The sequence below is a fragment of the Gossypium hirsutum genome, chromosome D02 (genome assembly GCF_007990345.1).
Source record: "Gossypium hirsutum isolate 1008001.06 chromosome D02, Gossypium_hirsutum_v2.1, whole genome shotgun sequence".
Taxonomy (NCBI): Eukaryota; Viridiplantae; Streptophyta; class Magnoliopsida; order Malvales; family Malvaceae; genus Gossypium; species Gossypium hirsutum.
Window position 1 is genome coordinate 7,569,163 of NC_053438.1, and position 26,215 is coordinate 7,595,377.

The 26,215-nt window shown below is 33.1% G+C and overlaps 4 protein-coding genes and 1 non-coding gene across 5 annotated transcripts; 4 read left to right on the forward strand and 1 right to left on the reverse strand.

Moving 5' to 3' along the window:
* Positions 1-3,708: 3,708 nt before the first annotated feature.
* LOC107908135 (major strawberry allergen Fra a 1.05) lies at positions 3,709-4,685 on the forward strand. Its single transcript, XM_016835390.2, has 2 exons — positions 3,709-4,122; positions 4,192-4,685. The coding sequence occupies exons 1-2, from the start codon at positions 3,939-3,941 to the stop codon at positions 4,485-4,487; spliced, it is 480 nt and encodes a 159-aa protein (XP_016690879.1). The 5' UTR covers positions 3,709-3,938; the 3' UTR covers positions 4,488-4,685.
* Positions 4,686-6,068: 1,383 nt separating this feature from the next.
* Positions 6,069-7,142, forward strand: LOC107907660 (major allergen Pru av 1). The gene is made up of 3 exons (XM_016834995.1): positions 6,069-6,252; positions 6,355-6,746; positions 7,101-7,142. Exons 1-3 carry the CDS (start codon positions 6,069-6,071, stop codon positions 7,140-7,142), a joined length of 618 nt encoding a protein of 205 aa, XP_016690484.1.
* A 14,972-nt stretch (positions 7,143-22,114) lies between these two features.
* LOC107908518 (major allergen Pru ar 1) lies at positions 22,115-23,107 on the forward strand. Its single transcript, XM_016835699.2, has 2 exons — positions 22,115-22,496; positions 22,607-23,107. The coding sequence occupies exons 1-2, from the start codon at positions 22,313-22,315 to the stop codon at positions 22,906-22,908; spliced, it is 486 nt and encodes a 161-aa protein (XP_016691188.1). The 5' UTR covers positions 22,115-22,312; the 3' UTR covers positions 22,909-23,107.
* A 199-nt stretch (positions 23,108-23,306) lies between these two features.
* LOC121214932 (U2 spliceosomal RNA) lies at positions 23,307-23,501 on the reverse strand. Its single transcript, XR_005910669.1, has one exon. It is a non-coding gene; the product is annotated as a U2 spliceosomal RNA (small nuclear RNA).
* Positions 23,502-25,296: 1,795 nt separating this feature from the next.
* LOC107908134 (major allergen Pru ar 1) lies at positions 25,297-26,103 on the forward strand. Its single transcript, XM_016835389.2, has 2 exons — positions 25,297-25,517; positions 25,629-26,103. Exons 1-2 carry the CDS (start codon positions 25,334-25,336, stop codon positions 25,925-25,927), a joined length of 483 nt encoding a protein of 160 aa, XP_016690878.1. The 5' UTR covers positions 25,297-25,333; the 3' UTR covers positions 25,928-26,103.
* The last annotated feature ends 112 nt before the right edge of the window (positions 26,104-26,215 follow it).

The following is a 26,215-nucleotide window of genomic DNA, read 5'->3' on the forward strand; positions in this document are numbered from 1 at the left end:
GTCTTAATGTCGAAATTTTGAAAAGATTTTGAAATACAATCCTTTGAAGTTTAAATTTGAATAAACCAAATTGCATAATAAGACGCACTTATTTTGAAGAAATAAATTGCCACACTCAGTGAGTTAGGGTGCAACAGTTCAATCTTTAAAGTTAGATTTGTCCTTTTAGATTTTAAAAATTCACGTGTTTTGGGAAGGATATTTGGTTAGTTGGGTCAATCGAGAAATTGGAATCCAATAAGTTAGGGTTCAATTTCTTGAGATTCCTAAACACAAAATATTGCCTTTATTTTAAAATCGAGACAACAAGATGTTATATACAGTAAGTTAGGACCCAACATCTTGAAATCTCACATGCTTCATTTTGAAATTGTATGATTTTAACAAAATAAGCACTTGGCTATCTAAATTCATCGAGAAGAATTGAAGCCCAGTAAGTTAGGGCACGACTCACTCGAGAACCATGAACACCAGGCCTTTTCTGAAAATTATGAAATAAAATGATTGTAGTGCTTTGATAAAATACAATTTTTACAAATGAGACATGATTGAATAGTAATACATAATACAAAAGATAAATAACAACACAAACCTAAACTAAGACGTAACAAGTAGGTGATAGATAAATACAAATAGCAATAATGATTTTAGTCATATTATACTAATACTAACATCAATGTTCGAAAGCTAAACAAATCTATCATCAATTTTAAGAATGCACCAAGATAATAAAAAAATGGAAAAAATGTCCTACGTATAAAAGTTTTAAAATAAATTGCACGCATGAACTCAAAATAAACTTGAAATAAAATAATAACAACCTTGAAAAATAGTATATAAAAAAAATTTATATAAACATTTAGCATATAGATATAAAAAAATGAATTTTAAGATATAACCTAAACAAAACATTAAAATGTATACAAATTATACCAAAATCTTATAAAAATATACATATTAATAACTAATGAATCAAATAATAACATGTCAAGTTTGAAGATAAAAATATATAATAGATAGTAAAAAAATAATATATGATAAATTTAAAACATATCAATAATAATTTAAAATAATAGTATATTACATTTTAAAATTATACTAATAACAAGTTTAAAAGTAATGTCAAACTAAATATTAAAATATGCTACAAATAAATATATTAAAATAAGTACTAAATTCGATTTAAAATTATACTATTAAAATCAAGTTAAAGTTAAGACATAATTTAAATATAAAGAAGAAATAATAATAATAATAATAATAAGAATAATAATAATAGGATTAAAAATGATATTGGAATTCAAATAAAAATAAAAATAAAACACTACAAATAGAAATAAAAAAAGAAAAAAATAAAGATAAACTAAATTGGTAATCGACTTAAAAAAATGAGGGACTAAAATTGTAATTAAATGCATGACCTGGGCATTCAATCCTAATAATGAAAACGACACCGCATAACTGTGGATCAAATTGAAAACAAAATAAAATACGCGATTCAAATTTAAAAAAATGAAGAAAATCAAATCGAAACATCACAAAACAAGAGGGACTCGTCGTGCAAATAGACCAATGAACAGAGACGCGCGGATCCTGCCCCGGGTCGGGTCACCACGCTGGTCTGAGCCTCTAAACGGCATCGTATCATGGCCACTGCACAGGCTCTGAACGACGTCGTTTCTTTCACTACTTATAAGTAGAACCCTAGAGCAATCAGCAATTTATTTTATTTAAAATAAAACCTAAAAGATTTGCTTGCTGTTTTCGGCGCCGTTCTGTGAAGCAGTCGTTCGAAAAGGAACTTCGAATCCCTGCTCAAACTCCGATTGCGACGGAGAGAACCAGGATCCGGCGGCCAGGTAAGTTCTCTTCTAACTCCTCCTTTTTAAAAAGAAAAGAAAAGAAAAACTAACATAGATGGATCCCCTTGCGGTATCTGTGGGCCGACTGCTCAGGGGATCCTCAGCCTCGTCCAACCTCGATCGCGACGGAGACCAGGTAAGCCTCTCCTTTCCTTTTTCTCTTCTATTTTAGTACTGATCAATGAACAAAGGAGCAGAGAAAAAAAAGAAAAAGCAAAAAGATTAACAATCACCTTTCGAACTTTTCGATTTCTTCGAATGAATTTTTTTTGTATACAATATGCGTGTGTGATTTTTTTTTGTCTCTGTGTCCTTTACAAAGGCCTTGCCTTTTTGTTTTATAGGCCGAAAGAAAAAATAAATAAAAAGAATCCATTTTTCCGTTTTCTATGCTGCGTTTTCTTCCCATTTGCAGGTACGGCGTGCGGGGTTGGGGACATGGCATGTACGGAGGCGCGCGCGAGAGCAAAAGCTCAGAACGTACGGAGGCTGGTCACGTGCGTACGAGAGGAGCTGTTGCGGCGCTGGGGTTTGCCCTAGGGTTGCTCTGTATTTTTCTTATTGGGCCGCTTCGTCAATGGGCTAGGGTTTTAGAAATTTAGATTGGATCTGGGTTGAATTTGGGTTGTGATATTGGGCTTAGTGGGTCTGATGTATTTTGGGTTTGTAATATGGACTGATGGACTTTTAATAATTTTTGTTTATTTATTTATTTCTGATTTGGGCCGGGCAAATTTAGGTTATTACATAATTCATCATGAATTTGTGGATATTAATCTTTAGATAATTATTATTAAATTCATTTCGTTTCGCTTTATGTTTTAAGGAAAATGAACACCCGATCAATAGAGCACAACTTGAGGTTGTAAAGTTTTCTTAACTCATAAGTGGAGTTAAGAAACCGCATGGAGAATTCTTAACCCTACACAAGGGGTGAAGGCAAAATTTTTTTTTTTGGATAAGTACATTGTATTATCCAATAAGCAGAAAAAAAAACCCTGCCACATCCAACAATCCACAACAACGAAACTGTAGCTGTACAGTAAGAACTTAGACAAAACCAAAAACACAACATATTACAACAATCAAAACCAAAAGCCTGTACATTTCTCAAACTCCATTGCAAACATTATCTGTTATTGACAAAGTTTGAATCAGTGGGACATTTACCACTAAGACGAAGATGCATAACATTTTTAACTTTCTTCAACAAATAGCCTACTATTCTTTTCATACCAAATAAAGTATAAAACTACATTCCATGCCAGCTTAGCAAGCAGACAAGGAATGACTTATCTTTCAAACAAGAAGTTGTCTAGCTAAATTTTGGAAGGCATGTACCAACAGACTTCCTGATGCCACACAAACCCAGAACAAGTTGTTACAAACCTCAAGAGTAGGCACACTCAATGAAAATATGATTTCAAGATTCAGAAGTATCAAAACACAACAGACAACGACGATCAGAAAACCATACTATAACTAAACAATCTGTCGTGAGTGGTAGCAATGGAATTTCACCATTTTAGTAGCTTATATCTTTATAATTTTTAAAGGATTGAATCAAATTTTTATCATTTTAGAAAGTCAAAATACAATTTTACCATTACTAATTTAAAATTTTATAAATTATAAAGAGAACCAAATAAAAAATATTACTAAAAACTATATTTTAAAATTTTTAATATACTACATATTTAAACAGTTTAATTATTACTAAAAACTATATCTTAACAGTAAAATTATTATTCAAAATTGTCCGTGAATTCTTGTAAGAATCACGGACTGTTCTTCAATAGTTTTCCTATTCCTAATAGTCCAAGCACTTGAATTTAAAGTCTTATATATGTGTTTAAAATATTAGAGTTCTTTCTTTTTAATCTTCTTCTGATATTGACTGTTTCCATGATCCATAATTTTGTTCTTTATGGTAAACTTATCTCTGTTTCACATCAAAATTTTCAACCAAAAACAATCCAATAAAATATACCTAGCTACGATTTCAAAACTTCATAAATACTACATCTTCACAGCTCAAAAACACCTCTGATCATTTCTCAATATCAACAGAAAATAATGGGTGTTTTCACTTATGAATCCGAGATTGTTACAGCAATCCCACCAGCTAAAATGTTTAAGGCTTGTATCCTTGATGGTGACACTCTCATTCCCCAGATTCTTCCTCAGGCTTTTAAGAGTGTTGAGTACATTGAAGGCAATGGTGAGGCCGGTAGCATCAAGAAGGTCACTTTTGGAGAAGGTTAGCTCATTTATACAATTTTATACTTGGAAGGAAAAAGGGTAAAATTGTGTGTTTTTGAATGTGCAGGAAGCCAATTCAAATACGTGAAGCAGAAGGTTGAAGCAGTAGACAAAGACAAATTTGTGTATATTTACAGTGTGATCGAAGGTGATGCATTGATGGATAAGCTTGAGAAGATCTCTTACGAGACGAAGTTAGAGACCTCTCCGGATGGGGGATCAGTATGCAAGACTACTAGTAAGTATTACACCATTGGTGAGTTTGAGCTCAAGGAAGAGGGAATCAAGGCAGGCAAAGAAAAGGCATTGGGAATGTTCAAGGCCATTGAAGCGTACCTGCTGGCAAATCCTAACACCTATTGAAATGATCCCAATATGGAGATTGCATGCAGTGAATATCGAATAATTCGCATTTTTTTTCTTCTAGTTTTTTCAGTTTTGCAGCTATGAACTTCAGATTGCTAATAAGAAGTTCATAGTTTGCCCAGATAACCAGAAGCTTGAACTGAAATGTCAAACATGAAATGAATAAAAGAGGATCCGATTTGTTTACTTAATTAAGCTTCAGTTTTGCTCTGTGATTGAGAGAAAGAAGTGAGTAGAGTTTATGGGAATGTTGTTGCTAAGAAATTAGAAGAAGCTCAGAACAATCTTTCAAACATTGATTGGTTCAGGAAGGAGAAAGAGATGAAATTAGAACTTAAGACTCTTTTGGAGCAACAACATATAAACCATGTGGCTACAAAAAAAAAAAAAGAATAAAATGGGTTGTAAAATGAGTTAAAAACACAACAATTTTTTCCAGCATTTGATGGTGAAAATTGAATCAAAACTGTCATCTTGGAAGGCCAAACTATTAGGAAAAGGTGGCAGATTAACACTTATTAAATCAAGTTTTTCAAGCACACCTATCTATCAACTCTCTTGTTTCAAAGCTCCCAAAGTCGTGTGTGACATAATGATCATCTAAGTAACCATCAGTACCCATGTTAGAACATTTTTAAAATATATATAGTATTTCAATAGTCCTAAATGAAAAGTTATAAGTAATCAAAAGTTATGTCACTTGGTTATTAACAAATATTCATAATTATTCAAGTAAATATCTATTGAATAATTATTTTTATTGCTAAGATATGACTAACCATTTGGGTAATTATGCATTCTATTAAGAGACATGAGACCTCTAAGTAGGAGTGAAGTTTCATTTATATGACAACTCGAAAAAATATAGAAAAAGTTTATTTTTGATCCCTCACCATTTTTTATATTTCTAAATTATTCTATAAAAATTAATGTAGAAATTCTTTATAGAAATTGATATCCTTGCTATTCTCCGTTTAGTACTCAGTAGATTGTTTCCGTCAATTCAAAACGTAGACAATAATTAGACTTTATTGTATCTTTGAGGTTTATTTATTAGTAAATCTTTTGCACACCATAATATAGGTGGGGACGAATATAACCTTAAAAAAAGTGGCATTATACACACATTGGAGCCTTATCCTATTTCTTCATTTTCTGTTTAATGAGTTGTTTGTGTATTCGAATTTTTCTGACCGAAGATTTATACTAACAACCCAGGCCAAAGAAATGTGAGATTAATGGCCTCAAGTGGTGGTACCCTCACTTAAGTTATTAGAGCTTTTCCAATTTAATCTTCTTCTGATTTTAACAGCTTTCAAGATCCATACTTTTGTTCTTTATAGCAAGGTCAGTACGCAAAGCAGAATCAATATCGCAAGTCTCCTTTGGTGATTTCCAGACTATATTTCAAAATATCAATAAAGAACAATCCAATAAATTATGAAGAAACGAATCACCTGGCTAGGATTTGAAAGAGGCTATTCTTCATTGTTCCCAGTCTATAAATACTTCATCTTCTGTTTTACATCTCCACAGCTCAAATACCTCTTTCATTATTCCTAAAATCAGTTGAAAGTAATGGGTGGTTTCACTTATGAATCTGAGGTTATTACATCAATCCCACCACCCAAGATGTTCAAAGCTTGCATCCTTGATGGGGACACTCTCATTCCCAAGATTGTTCCTCAGGTTTTTAAGAGTGTTGAGTACATTGAAGGCAATGGTGAGCCTGGGAGCATCAGAAAGGTCACCTTTGCACAAGGTTAATTACCTCATTTATACCACTTTGTATCATTTTTGTATATTATTAAGTTTGAAGGAAAGAAGGATGAAAATGATGTGTTTTGGGGCATGTATGATGCAGGAAACCAATTCAATTACATGAAACAGAAGGTAGAAGCATTAGACAGAGAAAAATTTGAGTACATTTACAGTGTGATTGAAGGCGATCCGCTGATGAACATGCTCGACAAAATAACTTACGAAATAAAGTTAGAAGCCTCTCCAGGTGGGGGATCCATGTGTAAGACTAGTAGTAAGTATTACACCATTGGTGACATTGAGCTCAAGGAAGAGGCAATCAAAGCAGGAAAAGAAAAGGCTTCGGGTGTATTGTTCAAGGCCATTGAAGCCTACCTCCTGTTGGAACATTGGCAGCATACATCAATCAAATTTGCAAGCAGAGCAAAGAGAAATCGAAGCAGAAAAGAAAACAAGCAAAACAACAAAATGAAACTTGAATGCACAGCAGAAATTGTAACTGAACATAACATATTTTCATTCAAAATTTGAAATATAAAGGAGTTACAATAAAATTTGACAGTTACCTAATATGTTTAACTGCCCCAACTAATATAAACCTAAACACTAGCTAAAATATAGCTGACCAATCAGCCATTACATCAAAAGATCTTATCACTAGCTTAATTTTAATAACATTGTGAGTAAACTAAAGTTGAACCAAATTTAATTAAAACAGAACAAAAGAGCAAAGTTGGTTGCTTCATTCGGTCCAAAATTCAACCTTGCGCACCAAGCAAAATCAGCTGAGCTCGATAGCTGCTGCTGGTCTTGACAGTAGCTGGCTGCTGGTTTTGTGTTGTAATGCAGTTCAACTTTCAACACCTCCTTGCAAATCCCGATGCCTTCTAAAAGTCGCAGTATTATGGTAGCATCCACTTCAAGGAGCAATTGCCCGTTTTTCTCTTCTAGTTTTTAGTTCTGCAGCAAATGAACTTCAGATTTCTAATAAAGACTTCATATTTTGCCTTCATTACCAGGGAGTTGGAACTGAAATGTGAAGCCTGTAATAAACAAAAGAGAATCCAATGTATTTACTGAATCTAGTTGTGTGAGATATTGATTGAGAATAGAGAGTCCATCAACTTTCATCGTTCAAGATTTATTATATTAAACTTGAACATTAACAAACTCAAGTTTAAGAAGAAATTTGAAACTAATTCAGACATATATTCCTTAAAGATCAACCTGGAAGGCAGGAAAATTGTTGGGGAAATTCAAATCCATAAAATTAGTCTTCACTGTCTGGCTATCTCCCTACGTTTTTTGGGTCATTGATATAATGAATTCCACTAGCTTTGGTAAATAATCTTGGTCTTATAGAACCCTATTATCCAAACTCTTCCTTTGGTATATTGTGTCTACATCCGACACTCTAACGGACTGCAGTAACCTAATAACACTTGCAAAATGGAAGTGCTCAAGATGGTCTAATTACAGAACCTTTTTTGTTTTATCTTACAATAACATCCATGTAAAATTTGGCACATAAATCATTGATCACACTGAATTTCTGGAACTATGGTGGTGGTAATAACATGTTCCTCAAGTATTTCAGATTTCCACCATCTTTCTACAGTCATTCTATGTTAATACTTATTACTAACAAACAATCATGTCTTACATACAACCAGACAATAGTATGGGAATATGACCTCAAAATACTTGAAAAACATAATAAAATTTGAACATAACTGTATTGTATGTATACCCGTATCCGACAAATCTGACCTCAGAGTAATCTATATATTAGAATGTCAAAATAAAAGGTGCAAGAATAATCTAATAGTTGAAGCACTTGCATCCAAGGTTTTGATTGCTTAAAATATTAGTGAATCAGAGTTCTTTTCCTTTCAATCTTCTTCAGGGTTCCAATAAAATTGTTCTCATGATTCAATGATTCGTTGGTTTATGGTAAGCTTAATGTTGTATAAGCCAGAATCATTTGAGATCTCATACTAAAGTACAAAATTTCACTAAATCTGGAGAGCAACATGGTTGGAACAGGGAAGAACAACTTTAATAGAACAATAGTTTTATGTAGTGACGACAATATATCAAATATCTGCAATTTTTTTTTAATTTTTAATTTTTAATTCAAATTTACATAATTACTAATTGTTACTCTCTAAATCTAAATTATTTTAAAAATAGAAGTATAAAAATAAAAAAAATAAATTCAAAATATAAAACACAAAATTTAGTAACATAATTAATTAACTTCTATAATGAACTGTATTATGTATATTCATGTATGGGTATTTGTTCAAGTAGGATATTTGTCATAAAGCAATAATGAGGCTAATTTATATGTACAAAGCCAACCTATTATGTCAAAATACTCAACACTAAAACTAAACAAGGAGCAAGCATGGACCAAAGGGGGCCAATTGTATTATCCTTTCATGTGCTTTCTCTACAACATCATATTCTTTGCTTTATTTACTACAATAACTTACTTGGCTTATTAAAATTATAGGAGAATAAAAATGATTATGAATAACCCTTAAATAATTATAAAAATAAAAAAATTATAAAAATTATATAAGATTATAATAAATTATTACAAGTTATAAATAATTGTCATCTAAGCCTGTGGTGTAAAGGCTCATTGGGTTTAACCTATGGACACCTATAGATAAAACCATAAATTTTTTTTAAGAGGGAGTGAGATTTCATTATATATTTTTATGAGAGTTAAAATATAATTTCATCATTATATTAACATATATCTTTATAGTTTTTAAAAAGATTAAATTAAAATTTTATTATTTATTAAAAGCCTAAACTATAATTTTACCATTTATTTATAACTTAAAATTTTATAAATTTTCAAGGCACCCACCTTCGTTCCTATTGAATCCAACCATTTTGTTTTATAAAAAATTATAAAAATTATAGAAAATATGAAAAATTATAATTTTTGTAAAAAGAATATTAAAAGTTATCAGATTTATCACACCCTTAATGTAGAAGAATAAAAATATTTTATATCAAAAATTATTTATAAAAACATATTAATAAATGATTATTAGTGGAATGACAAATTTTTTTATATGAATTGGTAATTTTGTGTTCGATTCTCAAATAATATTTTTAAGTTGTTTAATTTGAAAAGATAAAAGTATCCTTATAATGATATCTTTTACCCTTTAAAATAAATATATTTTAATAATTTCACAATTGAATTGGCGTGACACTGACTCTGTTAGCCACTTTATATATAATATAAATATAAAAAACTATAAAATATAAACAAAATAAAAAAACCATACAAAATTTATAAAAATACAAAAAAAATTATAAACTAGCACTATATTCCAATCTCAATTAAGGGCGAGCAAAATTCATTTTGACTCGAAAAAATAAAAAAAAAGTTTGAATTTCGAATTATTTGAATCGAGTTAATCGAGTCAATTCAATTTTTTTTTTCGAATTTTGAGTTCGAATTAAGTTAAATTTTCGAATTCAAATAATTCGAATAAATTAAATATCAAACCTTTTTACTTTTTCCCAAAAATTTTACCTTCCCCAATACCTCCAAAACTTTTTTCCTTTTACTTCCCAAAATTTTTACTTCCCCAAATTCCCAAACTTTTCTCCTTTTGCTTCCCCAAACTTTTACTTCCTCCTAAACCCCAATTTTTTTTTCAAATTTATGTCTACTATTTATATTATTGAATTAAATTTCACATTTTGTACTATTTATATTATTGAATTGTTTAATCATGCTGAATCTTTATCAATTTCTATTAAAATTGAATTATTGATGATGCCATAAAATATTCGTGTTAAAATTTTATGTTGGTATCAATTTCACATTTTATTTTTAAAATAAATTTTTATTTAAAAATCACATTTGTTACATTTAATATATTTTTTAATTTCAAAATACATGATAAGAATCAGAAAATAATTGAAGCAATTAAGCAAGCAAATAAGCTAACCCATAGATAAAAGATTAATAAATAAATTATTAGCGGATGAAAATTAATAACAAATTTGATTACGGTAGGTGACAATAATGACAATGTCTTAAAGTTATTTTTTTAATTTAACTTGAATAAATATATTCGATCCAATTCGATTCGAATTCCATCTCACTTGAGTCGGTTCGAGAAAATTTCAAATCGAATTAAGATAATAAAATAAAATTCGTCAATTCAATTAACTCGAAAAATTTTCATTCGATTCGACTCGACCGAATGTTGAACCCTAATCTCAATCACTCTACTGAAATCCCAGAATTCTGTTCAAAGTCATCCCGGCAGCAATAGTTAAAATAAAGTCAAAGGTAGCTCCTATTAGAGCTAGAGTTGAAAGTGATTGCAAGGGTGTGAGAAAACGATCCCAAGGAGTTGAAATTTTGCAAGCAATTTTCAAGAAATAAATTATGAATCCAGCACAGAATTTGTGCAGCATTTTTATGGAAGTCTTTATGCATTATATATCAAATAAATAACTTGACAGCAATGTCTTACCCTTTATGACACTAACACTACCTTTATTTATTTGTTAGAAATAGAGGAGATTATCTCATGCTACCTTTTAAAAGTCATACCAACTTGTTCAACTTCTGATATATAAAACCATATCCTCGTGTATATATGAGATATATGTGTTCAACGCGGAGATTTTAAAAAATTAGAAAAATTTGTATTTGATTTTCATGAGTATGGTTGTGGTTAGACCTAATTATGGATCGAGTTATCTGTTTAGATCTATTCGAAATTTGGGAGGGTTTGGACTTGAACATTCACGGTCCAAGCCCGACCGTCCAAGCCCGACCCGACCCGTTTTAAGTTTATAATATTTTATATTATGTTATTTTTATATATTATGTAATTTAAACACATTAAAAAATAAACCTATACTAAATATATAATATTACTCTGATGTAAACATTAAAATAATGTTAAGATGACTATATAAAAAATTTTAATAAACAAAAATGTATAAAGTTATTAAATATTAAAATATAATAATATAAATATTTTAAAATTTAAATTTAAAAAATAATATGGACGGGCCTAAAATAGGCTTGAATTAGTCTGTTGCAAATGTGGGCGAGTTTAGACAAAATTTTAAGCCCAGATTTCAGGCTGGACCGGACTTGAACAAGCATAAAATATGTCAATATCATGCTTAGGATCGGTTCGACGCGACCCATGAGCACATCCAGTACTTGTGCATACAAGATAATCTATATATCGGAAAAAGACTTTTACCATTAGAAAATGAATCACTTTTCAAAGAATTTATTTGTAGGATAGTGATTCTTAAAATTTCCTTTTAGTGGAATACATTCGTTTTATGGTTTATAGAGTTTCTTTCGGGATTTGTAACTGTCTCTTTCAACAATATTATCTCTAATATTTGAACTTGAGTGTGGAAGCCCAATTTCACCCGGGCCCATTACAAAATTAAACAAAATCAAACCCAAATCAACTATGGCCCAAAACCTAAACAAATTTCAGCAAAAAGAAACCCTAGCTCCTGCCTTGCGCCGCACCCTTTGCCGTCACCCACGTGCCTTCGTAGCGCGACCCGACCCACTCCAGGGGGGATCCGCGCATTTTCATGTGGTCCCTCCTTATTACTAATTTGTTTTGATTTAGTCCTTCTGCTTGTTTATTTATTTTTTAATTTGACCCCATTTTTTACACCTGTTTCATTTTGGTCCTGCATGAAACGGTGCGCTTGAAGGCTGAGAATATTTTCCCAATCAGTCCCTTCCTTTTGACGTGCGTTTTACTTCAGTCCTTTTCATTTTTTTATTTTCGAATTTACCCAGTATTTTCATTTTTATTTCGATTTAGTCCGTGTTTTAGCACTTTTATTATTTAGCTAATTAGTTTTATTATTATTATTATTATTATTGTCATTATTATTGTATTTACTATTATTGCTTACCTTATTATTATTTTTATTTACTCATTTATTCCCCTTTTAGATTTTGTTATATACATACATACTTATATATTTTTTTAGACTTTATAATTTATATATGTATGCATATTTTTTTATAATATATATACGAACATATTTTTAAATTTTGTAAATATATATACTTACATATATATATATATTTATATATATATTTAATAATTTTATAATATGTATATAGACATACATTTTTCACATTTTCATAACTTTATGTATATACACGTATATATCTTCTACATTTTTATACTTTCACTCATTTTCTTTGTTTATTTAGTTATTTGCATGTTCTTTATTATTTTAAAATGTTTTAATTCTATTCGTTTACTTACTTGCAATTACATGATTGACTTGTCTTTTATATCTATTTATTTCATTTTTGATGATTGTTCGTATTATTCGTATTTACATTACCGAATTCATTATTGTTTTGTCGCGTATATTAACATTGTGTTTTATTTTTACTATTTTGCGTTAAATTGTTTTTATTCAATGTATAAATTATGACTTTTTGAATAAAATTTCGTGTTTAGATTTGAGAAGGTCGTACCCTAACTTACTGGGTTTCGGTTTTCATAATAAATCTAAATACACGAATCTTTTCAAACTCAAGTTTTTAAACGATCTCGGGAGTTAAGAAAAGATTGTGTCCTAACTTACTGGGCATGGTCCCTTTTCTAAACCCGAGATAATTAAATATCTTTTAAAATAAGTAAATTTTTGGCATTTATTCTCGTATCGGGAATTCGAGATATAGTGTCCTAACTTACTGGATATGATTCATTTTCTCGATTAACGTGAAATATGCCCATTTTTCCAAAAAAATTCAACATTTCAATAAAGGATTGTATTAATCAACTAGGTACCAATTTTGGGCGTTACGAGGGTGCTAATCCTTCCTCGTACGTAACCGACTCCCGAACCTATTTTTCTGAATTTCGTGGACCAAACTCGTTGTTTTAATAAAATTAAATTGTTTATTAAAAACAACCACTTTTACGAGGTGACCCAATCACACCTCATCAAAAAAGATTGGTGGCGACTCCCGTTTTCGTTTTCGTTTTCAAAATCCAAGTAGACCCCGTTTTCATCCAAAAAATGGTGTCAACAGCTTGGCGACTCCGCTGGGGACCCAAAATAAGAGAGTCAAGCCACGTGTTGATTATTTTTTGTCTTTTTGTCGAAAGTTTAAAATTTGATTTAAATTTACGATCCTCTCATTGCATTTTCTTTGTTGTGAGTTATATTTTTCATCATGTTCTGTGTTTTATTTTTATATCTCCGCACATTGCATTGCATGACCGTTTGTCAAACCCTTTTAGGTGGGAGTGAGAAACTACGCAATCGTGAGGTTTTTACCTTCGCATGGGATAGTGAATCGCTTTCGGAATACATCCGTACCTATGTCTTCGTGAGATTTTCATCTCCGCATGGCCATAGGGAAATGTATTCCCCTGAACTGAACTCAGTCCGTATGAGCCTATAATCGGTGAGGATCGAGGAATCTGCTGGTTCGGGTACCCTTGCTTTAGAACCAAACCATATGTAGAAGACCTTAGGAGCCCACCCTAGGTAGAACCACTTCGAACCCTTAGTGGTCACCCGAATAGGTGTTCTATTTATTCTTGCTTTTGCTTTGAACTAACCTGTTTTCTTTTTTGTTATGACTGCCTTGCATTTTCATCATAAAAAAGAGGTGTTGATTCAAATTTTATTGCTATATAGAAAAGCATGTCATGGAAAACGAATTTCTTGATAAAGTAGAATATGATGCGACTGCCTGACTATGGACTGATTAAACACAACGAGAGAAGGCTAGAAGTCCATGGAGGAATATACGACTATGCTTCGCCACTTGAGGATTCAAACCGACAAAGATCATTTGAAAGCAATCACGAAATTAAAGAGCATCATGGGGGAGCATTGGGTTGTGGCTCGAATCAAACAAGAAGGAGATAGTAAAGACAGATTTTGGGAAATTTGCAAGATTTGTTCCTAGCATCCATATGAAGAAGGAGATCAATGTTTTCGCCTGGAATATGAGGACAAAGCCGCATATGTAATCTGTTTTATGTAAAGAAATTTGTCTTCTAGAAAATTTGTTCTAATAGAATTGAATTCAGAATCAATGCCTCTCTTTCTTTTTGCATTCATTTCATGCATTTGCATTACAGTGGATCATATGCATTATATTTTCACAAAAGGACCCTAATTAGGTAAAATTATTTCAGTTAACTTGGAAACCAACAAGAGTCAACCAATCGAACATCGCTACGGTACCCATCTCAAGACAAAAGTAATGGATCAGAGGTTAGAAAGATTGGAACAATTGCAAAAAGAAATGCAAGATAAGATGCAAGAACAATTGGATAAAATCCAATAAGACGCGCTGGAATCCCAAAGAATTATGAGCCAACTGACACAATTATTGGCTGATAAAGGAAAGAGCCCTGTAATCAATTCGGGAGTTGATCTGGAGGGCCCTGTTTATCCTCCAGGTTTTGCCCTAACGGACACTCAAGCACAACCGGATATGTGTCCACATGGAGCGCCTGATCACATTAGACCTCAATGCCAAGTCGGTGCTTCAGCACCGATGAACTTCCCGACAGGCTCAGGTTCCAATCCAATGAATGATCCAACTAATCCTGCAGTTCTTGATTTAGATGAAATGGCAAAAATAGAGAAAACAAGGGTAGAAATGCCAAAGTAACTCAAAGATCGGTATAGGTGGTTGAAAGAAAAACTCAAAGCAATGGAGAATGCTAATTACCCTTGTGGGGTCGATGCCAAGGATTTAAGTTTGGTCCCAGATCTAGTACTCCCGCCAAAATTCAAGGCTCCAGAATTCGAAAAATATAATGGGACTAGTTGTCCTGAAGCTCACATCACGATGTTCTATCAAAAAATGACAGGATACATTGATAACGATCAACTGTTAATTCATTGCTTCTAAGATAGTCTGATCGGGTCGGCTGTAAAATGGTACAACCAGTTGAGTCGTGCCAATATATGGACAAGCTTTCATGAAGCAATATGGTCACGTGACAGACATGGCACTTGAAAGAACTACACTGTAGAACATGAAAAAGAAGTAAAGTGAGAGCTTTAGGCAATACGCCCAAAGATGGAGAGAGGTAGCGACACAAGTCCAACCACCTCTTCTGGAAAAAGAAACCACGGTACTTTTCGTCAATACTCTGAAAGCCCCATTCATTAACCACATGTTGGGAAGCGCTACCATGAGCTTCTCAGATATGATAATGTCTAGTGAGATGATTGAAAACACCATAAGAAGTGGGAAGATAGATGCGGGGGAAGTTGTCAAAAGATCAACCCCAAATATCAAAGAAAATGAAGTGAGCAACCTGAGCTTGTATAAGAAAGGGTATTCAAAATCGGTCACTGTGGGCCAATCGAGGGTCGTAACTGCCGGCTATCAAAGTATTAATTCCGTACCCGAAGAGTGACCCGAGAAAGAATCAGGCATTTACCCTTACACACTTGGGAGTATTTTGAACAATAGGACTGTGAAGGAGATCCTTGTACTTTTTAGAACTAATTTGAAGTAATGTCCAAAACATGCTTATTGCTCTAAGCCTAGGGGCAATAAGAATCCTTTTGTGAGATAGGCTTATGTTCAATATTTTTATTTCAATAAAAATGCATCTTTGTTTCTCACTTCGAGCAAATATTCTTTCATTGTTTACATTTCATTCATAATCATACTATACAGATAAATATTTTTAGATTCTTTTATTTTTTGGATCTAGCTTCGTCCCTATAACAGGTCTCTAGATATCAATGATATGAGCGATACTGCTATTGACTCAGAACCCCCTTTTTGAGCAGGATATGTGTCTAGATTAAGCCTCGAGACTTTGGAGATAACTGAGACTGTAGCTTATCCCCTGATTTGTTAATGATGGTAGAACAAGATCCTACCTTACAAAGAATTAATGAAAGTCATGGTCTTTCTCTATGTGGGGCACGGATGTCATTGAGCCAATCTCGCCTAAGGTTTTTGGCGATCATCAATTCATCTATGGTCGTCGATTATCTCACTAAATAGGCAGAAGTTACTTCATATGCCAATGTCGCAAAGTCAACAGTCTGCAAATTCTTGAAAAATCATATGTCAGTATGAAATGCCAAAAATGAGCATATCTGAAAATGCACTAAAATCGAACAACGACACGATGTCAAAAGTTTGCAGTTTGTTCAAGGTTAACACATTTCGCCCCAAAATGCACAGTGCAGTGGGAGCAAAAAAAAAAACTGCTATCAGGGCAACACATTAGCTTATCGCAGTTTTGCTCATTGAGGTCAAGATTCCTTCTCTCCAAGTGTTGGATCAGATCTCAATTGAAGAGAAATGTTCAAAGTTATCTGCCTTGGTCAGATGCACTAAAAACAAAAGACGTGAGCTCACCAAGGATGGTTCGCCATCGAGAGTTCCATGAAGGGGATCTAGCATCGAAGAAGATCCACTCTATACAAAAAGGACTTTAGAAGAAAGAGGACATCAAACTGAAAAGAACTTTATGTGGAAGGCTTTATCTAGAGAAGTGTTAATTTTGACCAAAAAGGATAGCAATGACTTACCTGATTCTACGAGTGCGAATTCAATCAAAGAATGTTCAAAAAAAAGAAGGAAGAAAAGAAAAAGAAAAGAAAGAAAAGAAAAAAGGAAGAAAAAGAAAAAGGAGAGGCCAAGGTGAAAACCCACAAAGGGCGCCTTGAGACCAAAGGGGTTTTGAATTGAAAACCCAGGAATGGGCAATTCAAATTTTTATCAAAGGTGGGGCATGCGGTAGTCTTGTCCTCTCCAAATTAATAAGAATGAGAGATGCTACATCTTGGAGCATCAACAAAGTCTTCTAGGACTTCTAAACACATATCAAGTTCAAAAGGGTTCTCAAGAAGTTTGGGGCAGAGAAGCTCATACTACGATATTTGGGGCCTATTTCTGTTTTATTCATTGTCACATTTTGACAAGTACATCATCTTGATTAATTTGTTATCATTTTTATATTCTAGCAAAATTTGCTATATTGATTAATTTATTCATTTCGAGCTTTACTCTCAATAAAATTTCATCTTGTCCATTTTGATAATCTTTTTCAAGCATTTTTCATTGAAATAATGATTAATGAACTGATGATATTTGAGCAAAAGGAGTTTTGCATATTACTCTAGAAGTTTCTAAATAATGCAGGAACCTGAAACATGACTATTGTTTAGAACATACCAAGTTTAAAGGTTGAAATGTCTAAGAAGGAAAAGTCTAAATTAAGACTATCCTTCAAATTTTGTTGTCCAAACATTGATGGAACAAAATGACAAAATGTCATGTTGGTGACGAAGCTTTAATGAACAAACGAGCAATGATCACCGAGTAATAAAAAGAGGTTTCTTGGAAGAGAAAGTTCTATAATTATTTGGTACGACACCCTGGTAATGGTGTAAAAGACCAAAGAGATTCAAATCTTGTATCCCTGAATGGCAGTGGGAGAGGATTGAGAAATAGCCAGATCTTATACTCAGCGGGAAGAAGATGGCTCAAATTTTATGTTCCAAAATTATCGTGGATTTAACCTTTAAGATTACAATGGATTGAACTTTGAAGATTACAATGGGGGCAATCCGGCTAAGTGAGAGATGAGTGTTACTAGCCGAGTAAGATAGCATTCTGACGTGTTGGTAATAAAGCCTTAATAAACTTTGAGTAATGATAACTCAAACATTAAGGAATCATCTTCATGACATTCTGTATTCATTAAAATGTCATTCATGCGCATCTAGTTAGGAGCATTTGATTCATTCTGATCATGTCATCCTAATTACTAGGCATAAGTAGGTCCATGAAATGGATTCTACAGGTCATGTTCCCCAGAGAATAGATCAATGAAGTTACTTTCCCTGGTGGTGCAGTGGAGCAGATTAAAGCTATGACGGTGAATTTTGCTTCCCCGGTATTGCAATTAAAAAGATTGAAGCCACAACGACGAATCTTACTTCCCTGGCAGTGCAGTGGAGCAGATTAAAGCTACGACGGCAAATATTGCTTCCCCGACATTTCAATTTAAAAGATTGAAGCCACAACGGCAAATCTTACTTTCCCTGGCGGTGCAGTGGAGCAGATTAAAGCTATAACAATGAATCTTGCTTCCTCGACATTGTAATTTAAAAGATTGAAGCCGCAACGGCGAATCTTACTTCCCTGGCGGTGTAGTGAAACAGATTAAAGCTACGACGGCGAATCTTGTTTCCCTGACATTGCAGTTAATAGACGAAAAGAAACTAATCCTATCTCCCTGAAGTTGCAGTGGAGCGGATTAAAACCATAAATTTTATCTCTCTGAAGTTGCAGTGGAGCAGATTAAAATCAAGATCTTATCTCTCTGAAGTTGCAGTAGAGCAGATCATATCCAGTCTTATCTCCCTGAAGTTGCAGTGGAACAGACAAAAGAAACCAATCTTATCTCCTTAAAGTTGCAGTAGAGCGGATTAAAAACAAGATCTTATCTCTCTGAAGTTGCAGTAGAGCAGATCACATCCAATCTTATCTCCCTGAAGTTGCAGTGGAGCGGATTAAAACCACAAGATATTATCTCTCTGAAGTTGCAGTAGAGCAGATCACATCCAGTCTTATCTCCCTGAAGTTGCAGTGGAGCAGACAAAAGGAACTAATCCTATCTCCCTGAAGTTGCAGTGGAGCGAATTAAAACGATGAATCATATACCTCTGAAATTGCAGTAGGTCGAATTAGATCTTATCATATCAAACCTTATCTCCCTGAAGTTGCAATGAAGCAGGTTGAAGACCACAAATCTCATCCCCATGGAGTTACAGCAGAGTAGATTGAAGTCATATTTCTCTAAAAATGTCATGAAGCGTGTAGAAGTAACAAGACACAGTGGACTGGAATAAAGCTACTAGAAAAAGAGAAGCATTGAAGAAGTCAAGATTTGGCGAGACCGGGTAAAATTGGTCTTTTTTAGTCTTTGCTCTGTTCTCGTTACACGACAACGAGCAAAGAGAGGCAGCTGTGGAAGCCCAATTTCACCCGGGCCCATTACAAAATTAAACAAAATCAAACCCAAATCAGCTATGGCCCAAAACCTAAACAAATTTTAGCAAAAAGAAACCCTAGCTCCTGCCTTGCGCCGCACCCTTTGCCGTCACCCACGTGCCTCCGTAGCGTGTTTGTCACTCGAGGTCTGCCACCGCTTGTCAGCCTTGCACCAATACAGCAAGTTGACTTCGCCCGAACCTGCAACACGCGAAAACAACAAGGACAAACAGAGTAGAAAAAACAACAAAAAAAAGAAACAAGGAAAAAGAAATAGATAGGACCTTGTAATTTCGGCTATAAAGCCATTTTTCCGAAACGATTGTGGGGGGCTTCATCACTGTATTTTGGGGGAATTTATTTGTCAAAAAAGCATAACAGAGATTAGAAATAAAAAGAAAAAAACAGTTGCTGTTTTCTCCTTTTTTGTTTCTTCGGTTCATTCATTTATTTTATTTTATTTATTTATATTTATTTTTTTCTTTTTTACAAATATGTTCTAAAAAAAACTTTTAGAAAAAGAAAATAAAAAGGGAGGGGGGGAGAAGAAGGGTCACCTGACCGTCGCGAACCCCAGTACCGGAATCTCCCCTTTCGTCGCTGGAATTGAGTTGAAAGGGGAGGGGAAAGGCCTCTCTTTTTGGTCTTTTTTCGAGCAGAGGACTTGGTTTTTGAACGCCCCTCAAAGCGCTGGTCGGAGAGGGCTTCGCGACGCCGGCCACCGGACCCGATGGTGCTACGGCGACGAATGTGGCCGGCTTCTGGAAATGTTGAGAGAGAGGGAGGAGGGAGACTTCTTTTTTTCTCTCTCTCTTTTTTTTTAAATGAAAAGGCTGAAATGAGGTTTTTTTTAAAAAAAAAAATTTGACTTAAATAAAGAAAGCTAAACGGCACCGTTTAGCCCCCCAATGACCCGCGCGCGACCCGACCCGCTTCAGGGGGATCTGCGCGTTTTCATGTGGTCCCTCCTTATTACTAATTTGTTTTGATTTAGTCCTTCTGCTTGTTTATTTATTTTTTAATTTGACCCCATTTTTTACACCTGTTTCATTTTGGTCCTGCATGAAACGGTGCGCTTGAAGGCTGGGAATATTTTCCCAATCAGTCCCTTCCTTTTGACGCGCGTTTTACTTCAGTCCTTTTCATTTTTTTATTTTCGAATTTACCTAGTATTTTCATTTTTATTTCGATTTAGTCCGTGTTTTAGCACTTTTATTATTGAGCTAATTAGTTTTTATTATTATTATTATTGTTGTTGTTGTTGTCATTATTATTGTATTTACTATTATTACTTACCTTATTATTATTTTTATTTACTCATTTATTCCCCTTTTAGATTTTGTTATATATATACATACTTATATATTTTTTTAGACTTTATAATTTATATATGTATGCATATTTTTTATAATATATATACGAACATATTTTTAAATTTTGTAAATATATATATACTTACATATATATATTTATATATATATATTTAATAATTTTATTATATGTATATAGACATACATATTTCACATTTTCATAACTTTATGTATATACACGTATATATCTTCTACATTTTTATACTTTTATTCATTTTCTTTGTTTATTTAGTTACTTGCATGTTCTTTATTATTTTAAAATGTTTTAATTCTAAAAAGCGCCGCTAAAGGCCAAAAAAAGCGCCGCTAAAAGCCTGTTTTGGTGTAGTGGCCAATTTATTATATTAGACTATAAAATTTTCAAGGATCAAAATAAAAAATTAGAGGGGCCGAATTCAAATTTACCCTATTCTGAAAAATATGGTATTTAAAGAAATATAAAAGAATTTAGGGAGACCAAACATAAATATTCCATCTTTGAATAGATCGCGGAAGATAGAACTTGAAATTCTTTAGAGGGCCGAACACAAAATTTCCTTTTTTCGATAGGATAATAAAAGCTTAAGAAGAGTGAAAATTTTATGCCTACGCCCCTGATGTGGCTTTCATTTGCTAATACCTAGCATCAATGTACCCTTAAAAATATGGCATAATGATTTTTTGGCCCTCCAACTTTATAAAAAGTCATTTTAGCCATCCGTTTAATTTTTCGTCTCTTTTAGCTCTTGAACTTGCATTATTTGTCAAATCACCCAAAATTGATGGAAAAGTTAGTTTTTGTTAACTTTGTTGACATGGCATACATGTGGATTGCCCCGGGTATGCCACACTAGCAAGTAATTATATTTTTAAAAATTAAAAATATTAAAAAATATATATTTTTGAATTTTTGAATTTTAAATAAAATTAAGTAATTACTGATATAACATCCACGTGACAATCTATTTCGGGGTAATTTGAGAAACAACTCAAGTTGAAGGTTAAACAATATATTATTTAATTAAAGGAAAAAAGATTTAAAATGTAATATAGAAATTATAGTTGCTTCATTTCTCACGGCTTGTTCCAAATTAATATATATGTTTTGTAGAATGAGAAAAATAAAGGATTTAAAAAAGCTTTTGAATCCATGAATACATCTTTTTTATTCTTTATTTTATCATTTTAATCTTAAAAGAATGATCAAATTGGTCCATCGTAAACAAAATTACAAAAAAAAAAAAAGACATTTTTTAAAATTTCTCAACCGTGACTCCGTTCACCTAGATATTAGCTTTCTAGATGGTCAAGTCTTCCCAAGCATTTGACTCTATTTTTTAAAATTGTTTCTCCTTCGACTTTTCATAGTTCTTATAATAATAAACTAATAAAACAAAATTAATCGCCTTCTTATCTAACCAAATTTCAATAAATACATTTTTTTAATGAAATTCTTTATGCAGGGTGGTATTATTTTGGACTATTTATTTGTCAATGAATCATATCCAATGATGAAATTGCTAAGCTTCAAAATGCAGTATATAAATGGCATGCTAGTTTCTCATTTCTTCCCACACCTCAACCTCAAACACTATCCACTTCATAAATTCTGTTTGTGTGTTCAATCCAATTGTTTGTATAATTAGAAGAGAAAAATGGGTGTTTTCACAAAAGAAGCAGAGGTGAGTACCCCACTCCCACCAGCCAAGGCTTTCAAGGCCTTTGCTGTAGATATCGAAAACCTAATGCCCAAAGTTGCCCCACAAACAGTCAAGAGCATCGAGGTCCTTGAAGGAAATGGTGGCCCTGGTACTATCAGGAAGATCACCTTTGCTGAAGGTAATTTTTTCATTTTCTGTTCTTAAAAGGTGAACTACAAAATTTAGATGCAATTATATTAGTTAGGTGCCCATGAATCAAAATCTTGATTTGGTTGATAACAAATGCAGGGCATGGATTAAGTCATGCGAAACACAAGGTTGATGTATTAGACAAAGACAACTTGGTGTACGCTTACACTGTGATGGAAAGCGATTTTTTTAACAAGAAGATCGAGAAAATCAGTTACGACATCAAGTTTGTTGCAGCAGCTGATGGAGGGTCAACTGTTAAGGTAGCTGCCACGTTTTACACCGCCGGTGACACTGAGGTCACTCCCGACTTAATGGCCCAGATCAAGGAAGCTTCCGAGAAGCGAGCCCTTGTTATGAAGGCTATTGAAAGTTACATCTTGGCAAATCCCGATGCCTAAAACTGTGCTTTCATGGCGTTAATGGTGTGTGGTTTGGTTATTTCATATGTTGTGTTACTCAAAAGCAGTGTTTGATTGGGTAATAAGTGATTTGTCTCTCTAGATTTGATCATCTCTATTTCTATTGTAATAAAAGTCTTTGGAGTTGTTATTATGTTTGATATATGAGAGTGAAGAATATACTTGCAGGTTTTCTTTAGGTGCCTCGTATACTGTTTTTTACAAATTTCTTAATTTTAAAAAAGAAAAACAAAATTACAAATAGCTACATTCTAAGCACATTAATTCAGAGTCGAATGTTCAGATTCAAATAATTCTTAATATTAACTTAGCAAAGATAACTATTATCAACGATTGCTGATTGCATGAACTAGTGAAAATTATCTAACTAAAATTGGGTGTGGTTCGCCAGGCCAAGCAATAGTGCAAAACCAGGGCAACGATCGAGAGCCCCAGTAGCAAGCTGCTGTGATGGACTCTCCCACTCAAAAAATAAATTTAATATCGTGTGATCCAATGGATCACGTATCAGATATTAAACTGATAAGAACAGATACTACACTTGATCTTAGCCAAAAGGCCGAGAAAGGTATGGTTTCATTCATCAAGCATCGGGCAATTTAAAGCCTGCTTCTCGCCTGTTCTTTCGTACTCTTCCTGATGTGGGATTTTATGCAAATCAGCTATAAAAGTGCCGCCTACTGGTGCTCCTATAAAGACTGAATCCTTCCTGAATAGACTGGTGTTGGGCCACTTAGGATTTGAATCAACAACCAAGGCACCTTTCAACAAGAAAACCACTGCATTTGCAATTTGTAAAACACACCACGAATAGGATTATGACTCTGCTCAACGAAAGGCTAAAATGACTCATTTTATAAAGTTAGTGGACTAAATAAGTTATTATGTAAAAAAAATATCAATATTTGAATTAGGGGTGACCGTTCGAATGAATCGAGTTAAAAAGTTCGAGCTGACGAGTCTTACTTTATCATCTTAACTTGATTTGAATTTTTTTCGAATTGAATCGAGTAAAATGAAATTCGAGTGAGTTGAATCGAATAAAATTGTTCGAGTTAAATTTTAAAAAATTAAACATGTCAAATTAAAATTTTGTTACAATATTCAAATTTCATGTTACAATGTATAAATTTGAAACCATATATTTTTGAAAACTCATTCAAAGCAAAATAAGAGGGAAAAGATAGATACTTTAGTATGATAAACTTGAATCATTAATTTATAAGGTCCCAAAAATTATTATTTTAGATTCTTTTTTATATTCTTTAGATTTTTTAAATTTTTGTAATATTTTAAAATTTTTATAAATATTTTGAATTTTAAAATTTATTTTGAATTATTTTGTAATTATTATTGAGAGAGACCAATTTGTTCATTTCCAAAATTGAAAAAGATCAAATGTGTATTGCACCAATTAGCTATTTGAGTTATTCGAATTGTAAAATTTAACTCAACTCGAACTTGAAACTCTAATTACTTATTTGAGTTGACTCAAAAAAAAACTGAATTACTCAATTCAATTAACTTGGAATTCAATTTTTTTTAGTTGAATGCTAAACCCTACTTTGGCTTACCAAAACTTTGAAAAACAAACACTGCATTTGCAATCTGTAAATCACACCAGGAATAGGATTATGGCTCTGCTCAAAGAAGAAACAATGGCAAAAGCATTAGTTTTGTCTATGTTGAACTGGAAGTTCTTGTACAACATTGTTTCCAGGATAGAAGTCTTCCGCTTTGGATCATCGCAGACGAACCTTCCCATAAACAAACAGTACACAGTTCTGTATCAGACACCTTTTCTTTCATTGTAAAAAGCAAGTTTAGATTGAATCCCAATCAAATACGTAAACATGCTGCTTCGGTTCGCATGTGACACTCTGCCAGGCAATAGGCAAGCCATCCACAAGTTGTAATTTCAATGGTTTACTTTCTTTCTTGTTTCCGTCTCCTATATCTTTTGTTTTATTATTCTTTTTCTATTCTACAGCTTAGGACTCTACAATTTTTGTCATTTTCATGGAGAATGGGAGAATATAAGCTGACTTAGCCGATATCTGTTTTCAAGATTTATTATTACAGAGTTCTTTCTTAACCTTCTTTTGATATTGACTGCTTTCAAGATCCATATATTTTGTTCTCCATGATAAGCTTACATCTGTTTCATGTCCAACGATATTTAAGGTCAGTACGCAAACCAGAATCAATTTTGCAAGTTATCTTCGGTGATTTCCAGACTACATTTAAAAATTTCAATAAAATATGAAGAAATTGATCACCTACCTAGGCTTTGAAAGAGCCTAATATTCTTCATTACTCTCACTCTATAAATACTACATCATCCGGTTTACATCTTCACAGCTCAAAATCCTGTTCGATCATTTCGTAAAATCAGTAGAAAATAATGGGTGTTTTCACATACGAATCTGAGATTGTTACTGCAATCCCACCAGCCAAGATGTTTAAGGCTTGCATCCTTGACGGCGACACTCTCATTCCCAAGATTGTTCCTCAAGTTTTTAATAGTGTTGAGTACTTGGAAGTTAATGGTGAGCCTGGGAGCCTCAGGAAGGTCACCTTTGCACAAGGTTATTTAGCTTATTCATTTAACTTCATATTTTGAGCCAAATCTAATATATGATTAAGTTTGAAGGAAAAAAGGAAGAAAATGATGTGGCTTTTGGACATGTATGTTTCAGGAAATCAATTCAATTACATGAAACAGAAGGTAGAAGCATTAGACACAGAAAAATTTGAGTACATTTACAGTGTGATTGAAGGCGATCCGCTGATGAACATGCTCGACAAAATAACTTACGAAATAAAGTTAGAAGACTCTCCAGGTGGGGGATCCATATGTAAGACTAGTAGTAAGTATTACACCATTGGTGACATTGAGCTCAAGGAAGAGGCAATCAAGGCAGGCAAAGAAAAGGCTTCGGGTGTATTGTTCAAGTCCATCGAAGCCTACCTCGTCGCAAATCCTAACGCCTATTGAGATTGCATTCACTACAATGAATATCAAGAAATTGGCCTTCTCCTCTTCTAGCTTTTACTTCTGCAGCAAATGAGCTTCAAATTTCTAATAAAGACTTCATAGTTTGCCTGAAATAAACAAAAGAGCAGACAATGTATTTACTGAATCTTGTTGTGTGAGATATTCATTGAGAATAAAGAGTTGGTCATCTTTCATCTGAATAATCCTTGTCCTATTAACCACCTTTAATCATTAGTTGCATGAGTTAAATGTTATAGAGCTGGCTCATTGATTAAACATGTGTAGTTC

Bases quoted from the DNA above. Each gene is read 5' to 3' on its own strand.
- LOC107908135 (XM_016835390.2), top strand. From the start codon at position 3,939: ATGGGTGTTTTCACTTATGAATCCGAGATTGTTACAGCAATCCCACCA. The intron at 4,123-4,191 runs GTTAGCTCATTT...TTGAATGTGCAG, and splicing joins GAAGGTCACTTTTGGAGAAG to GAAGCCAATTCAAATACGTG.
- LOC107907660 (XM_016834995.1), top strand. From the start codon at position 6,069: ATGGGTGGTTTCACTTATGAATCTGAGGTTATTACATCAATCCCACCA. The intron at 6,253-6,354 runs GTTAATTACCTC...TGTATGATGCAG, and splicing joins AAAGGTCACCTTTGCACAAG to GAAACCAATTCAATTACATG. The intron at 6,747-7,100 runs GTAACTGAACAT...GTTGTAATGCAG, and splicing joins TTGAATGCACAGCAGAAATT to TTCAACTTTCAACACCTCCT.
- LOC107908518 (XM_016835699.2), top strand. From the start codon at position 22,313: ATGGGTGTTTTCACAAAAGAAGCAGAGGTGAGTACCCCACTCCCACCA. The intron at 22,497-22,606 runs GTAATTTTTTCA...TAACAAATGCAG, and splicing joins GAAGATCACCTTTGCTGAAG to GGCATGGATTAAGTCATGCG.
- LOC107908134 (XM_016835389.2), top strand. From the start codon at position 25,334: ATGGGTGTTTTCACATACGAATCTGAGATTGTTACTGCAATCCCACCA. The intron at 25,518-25,628 runs GTTATTTAGCTT...TGTATGTTTCAG, and splicing joins GAAGGTCACCTTTGCACAAG to GAAATCAATTCAATTACATG.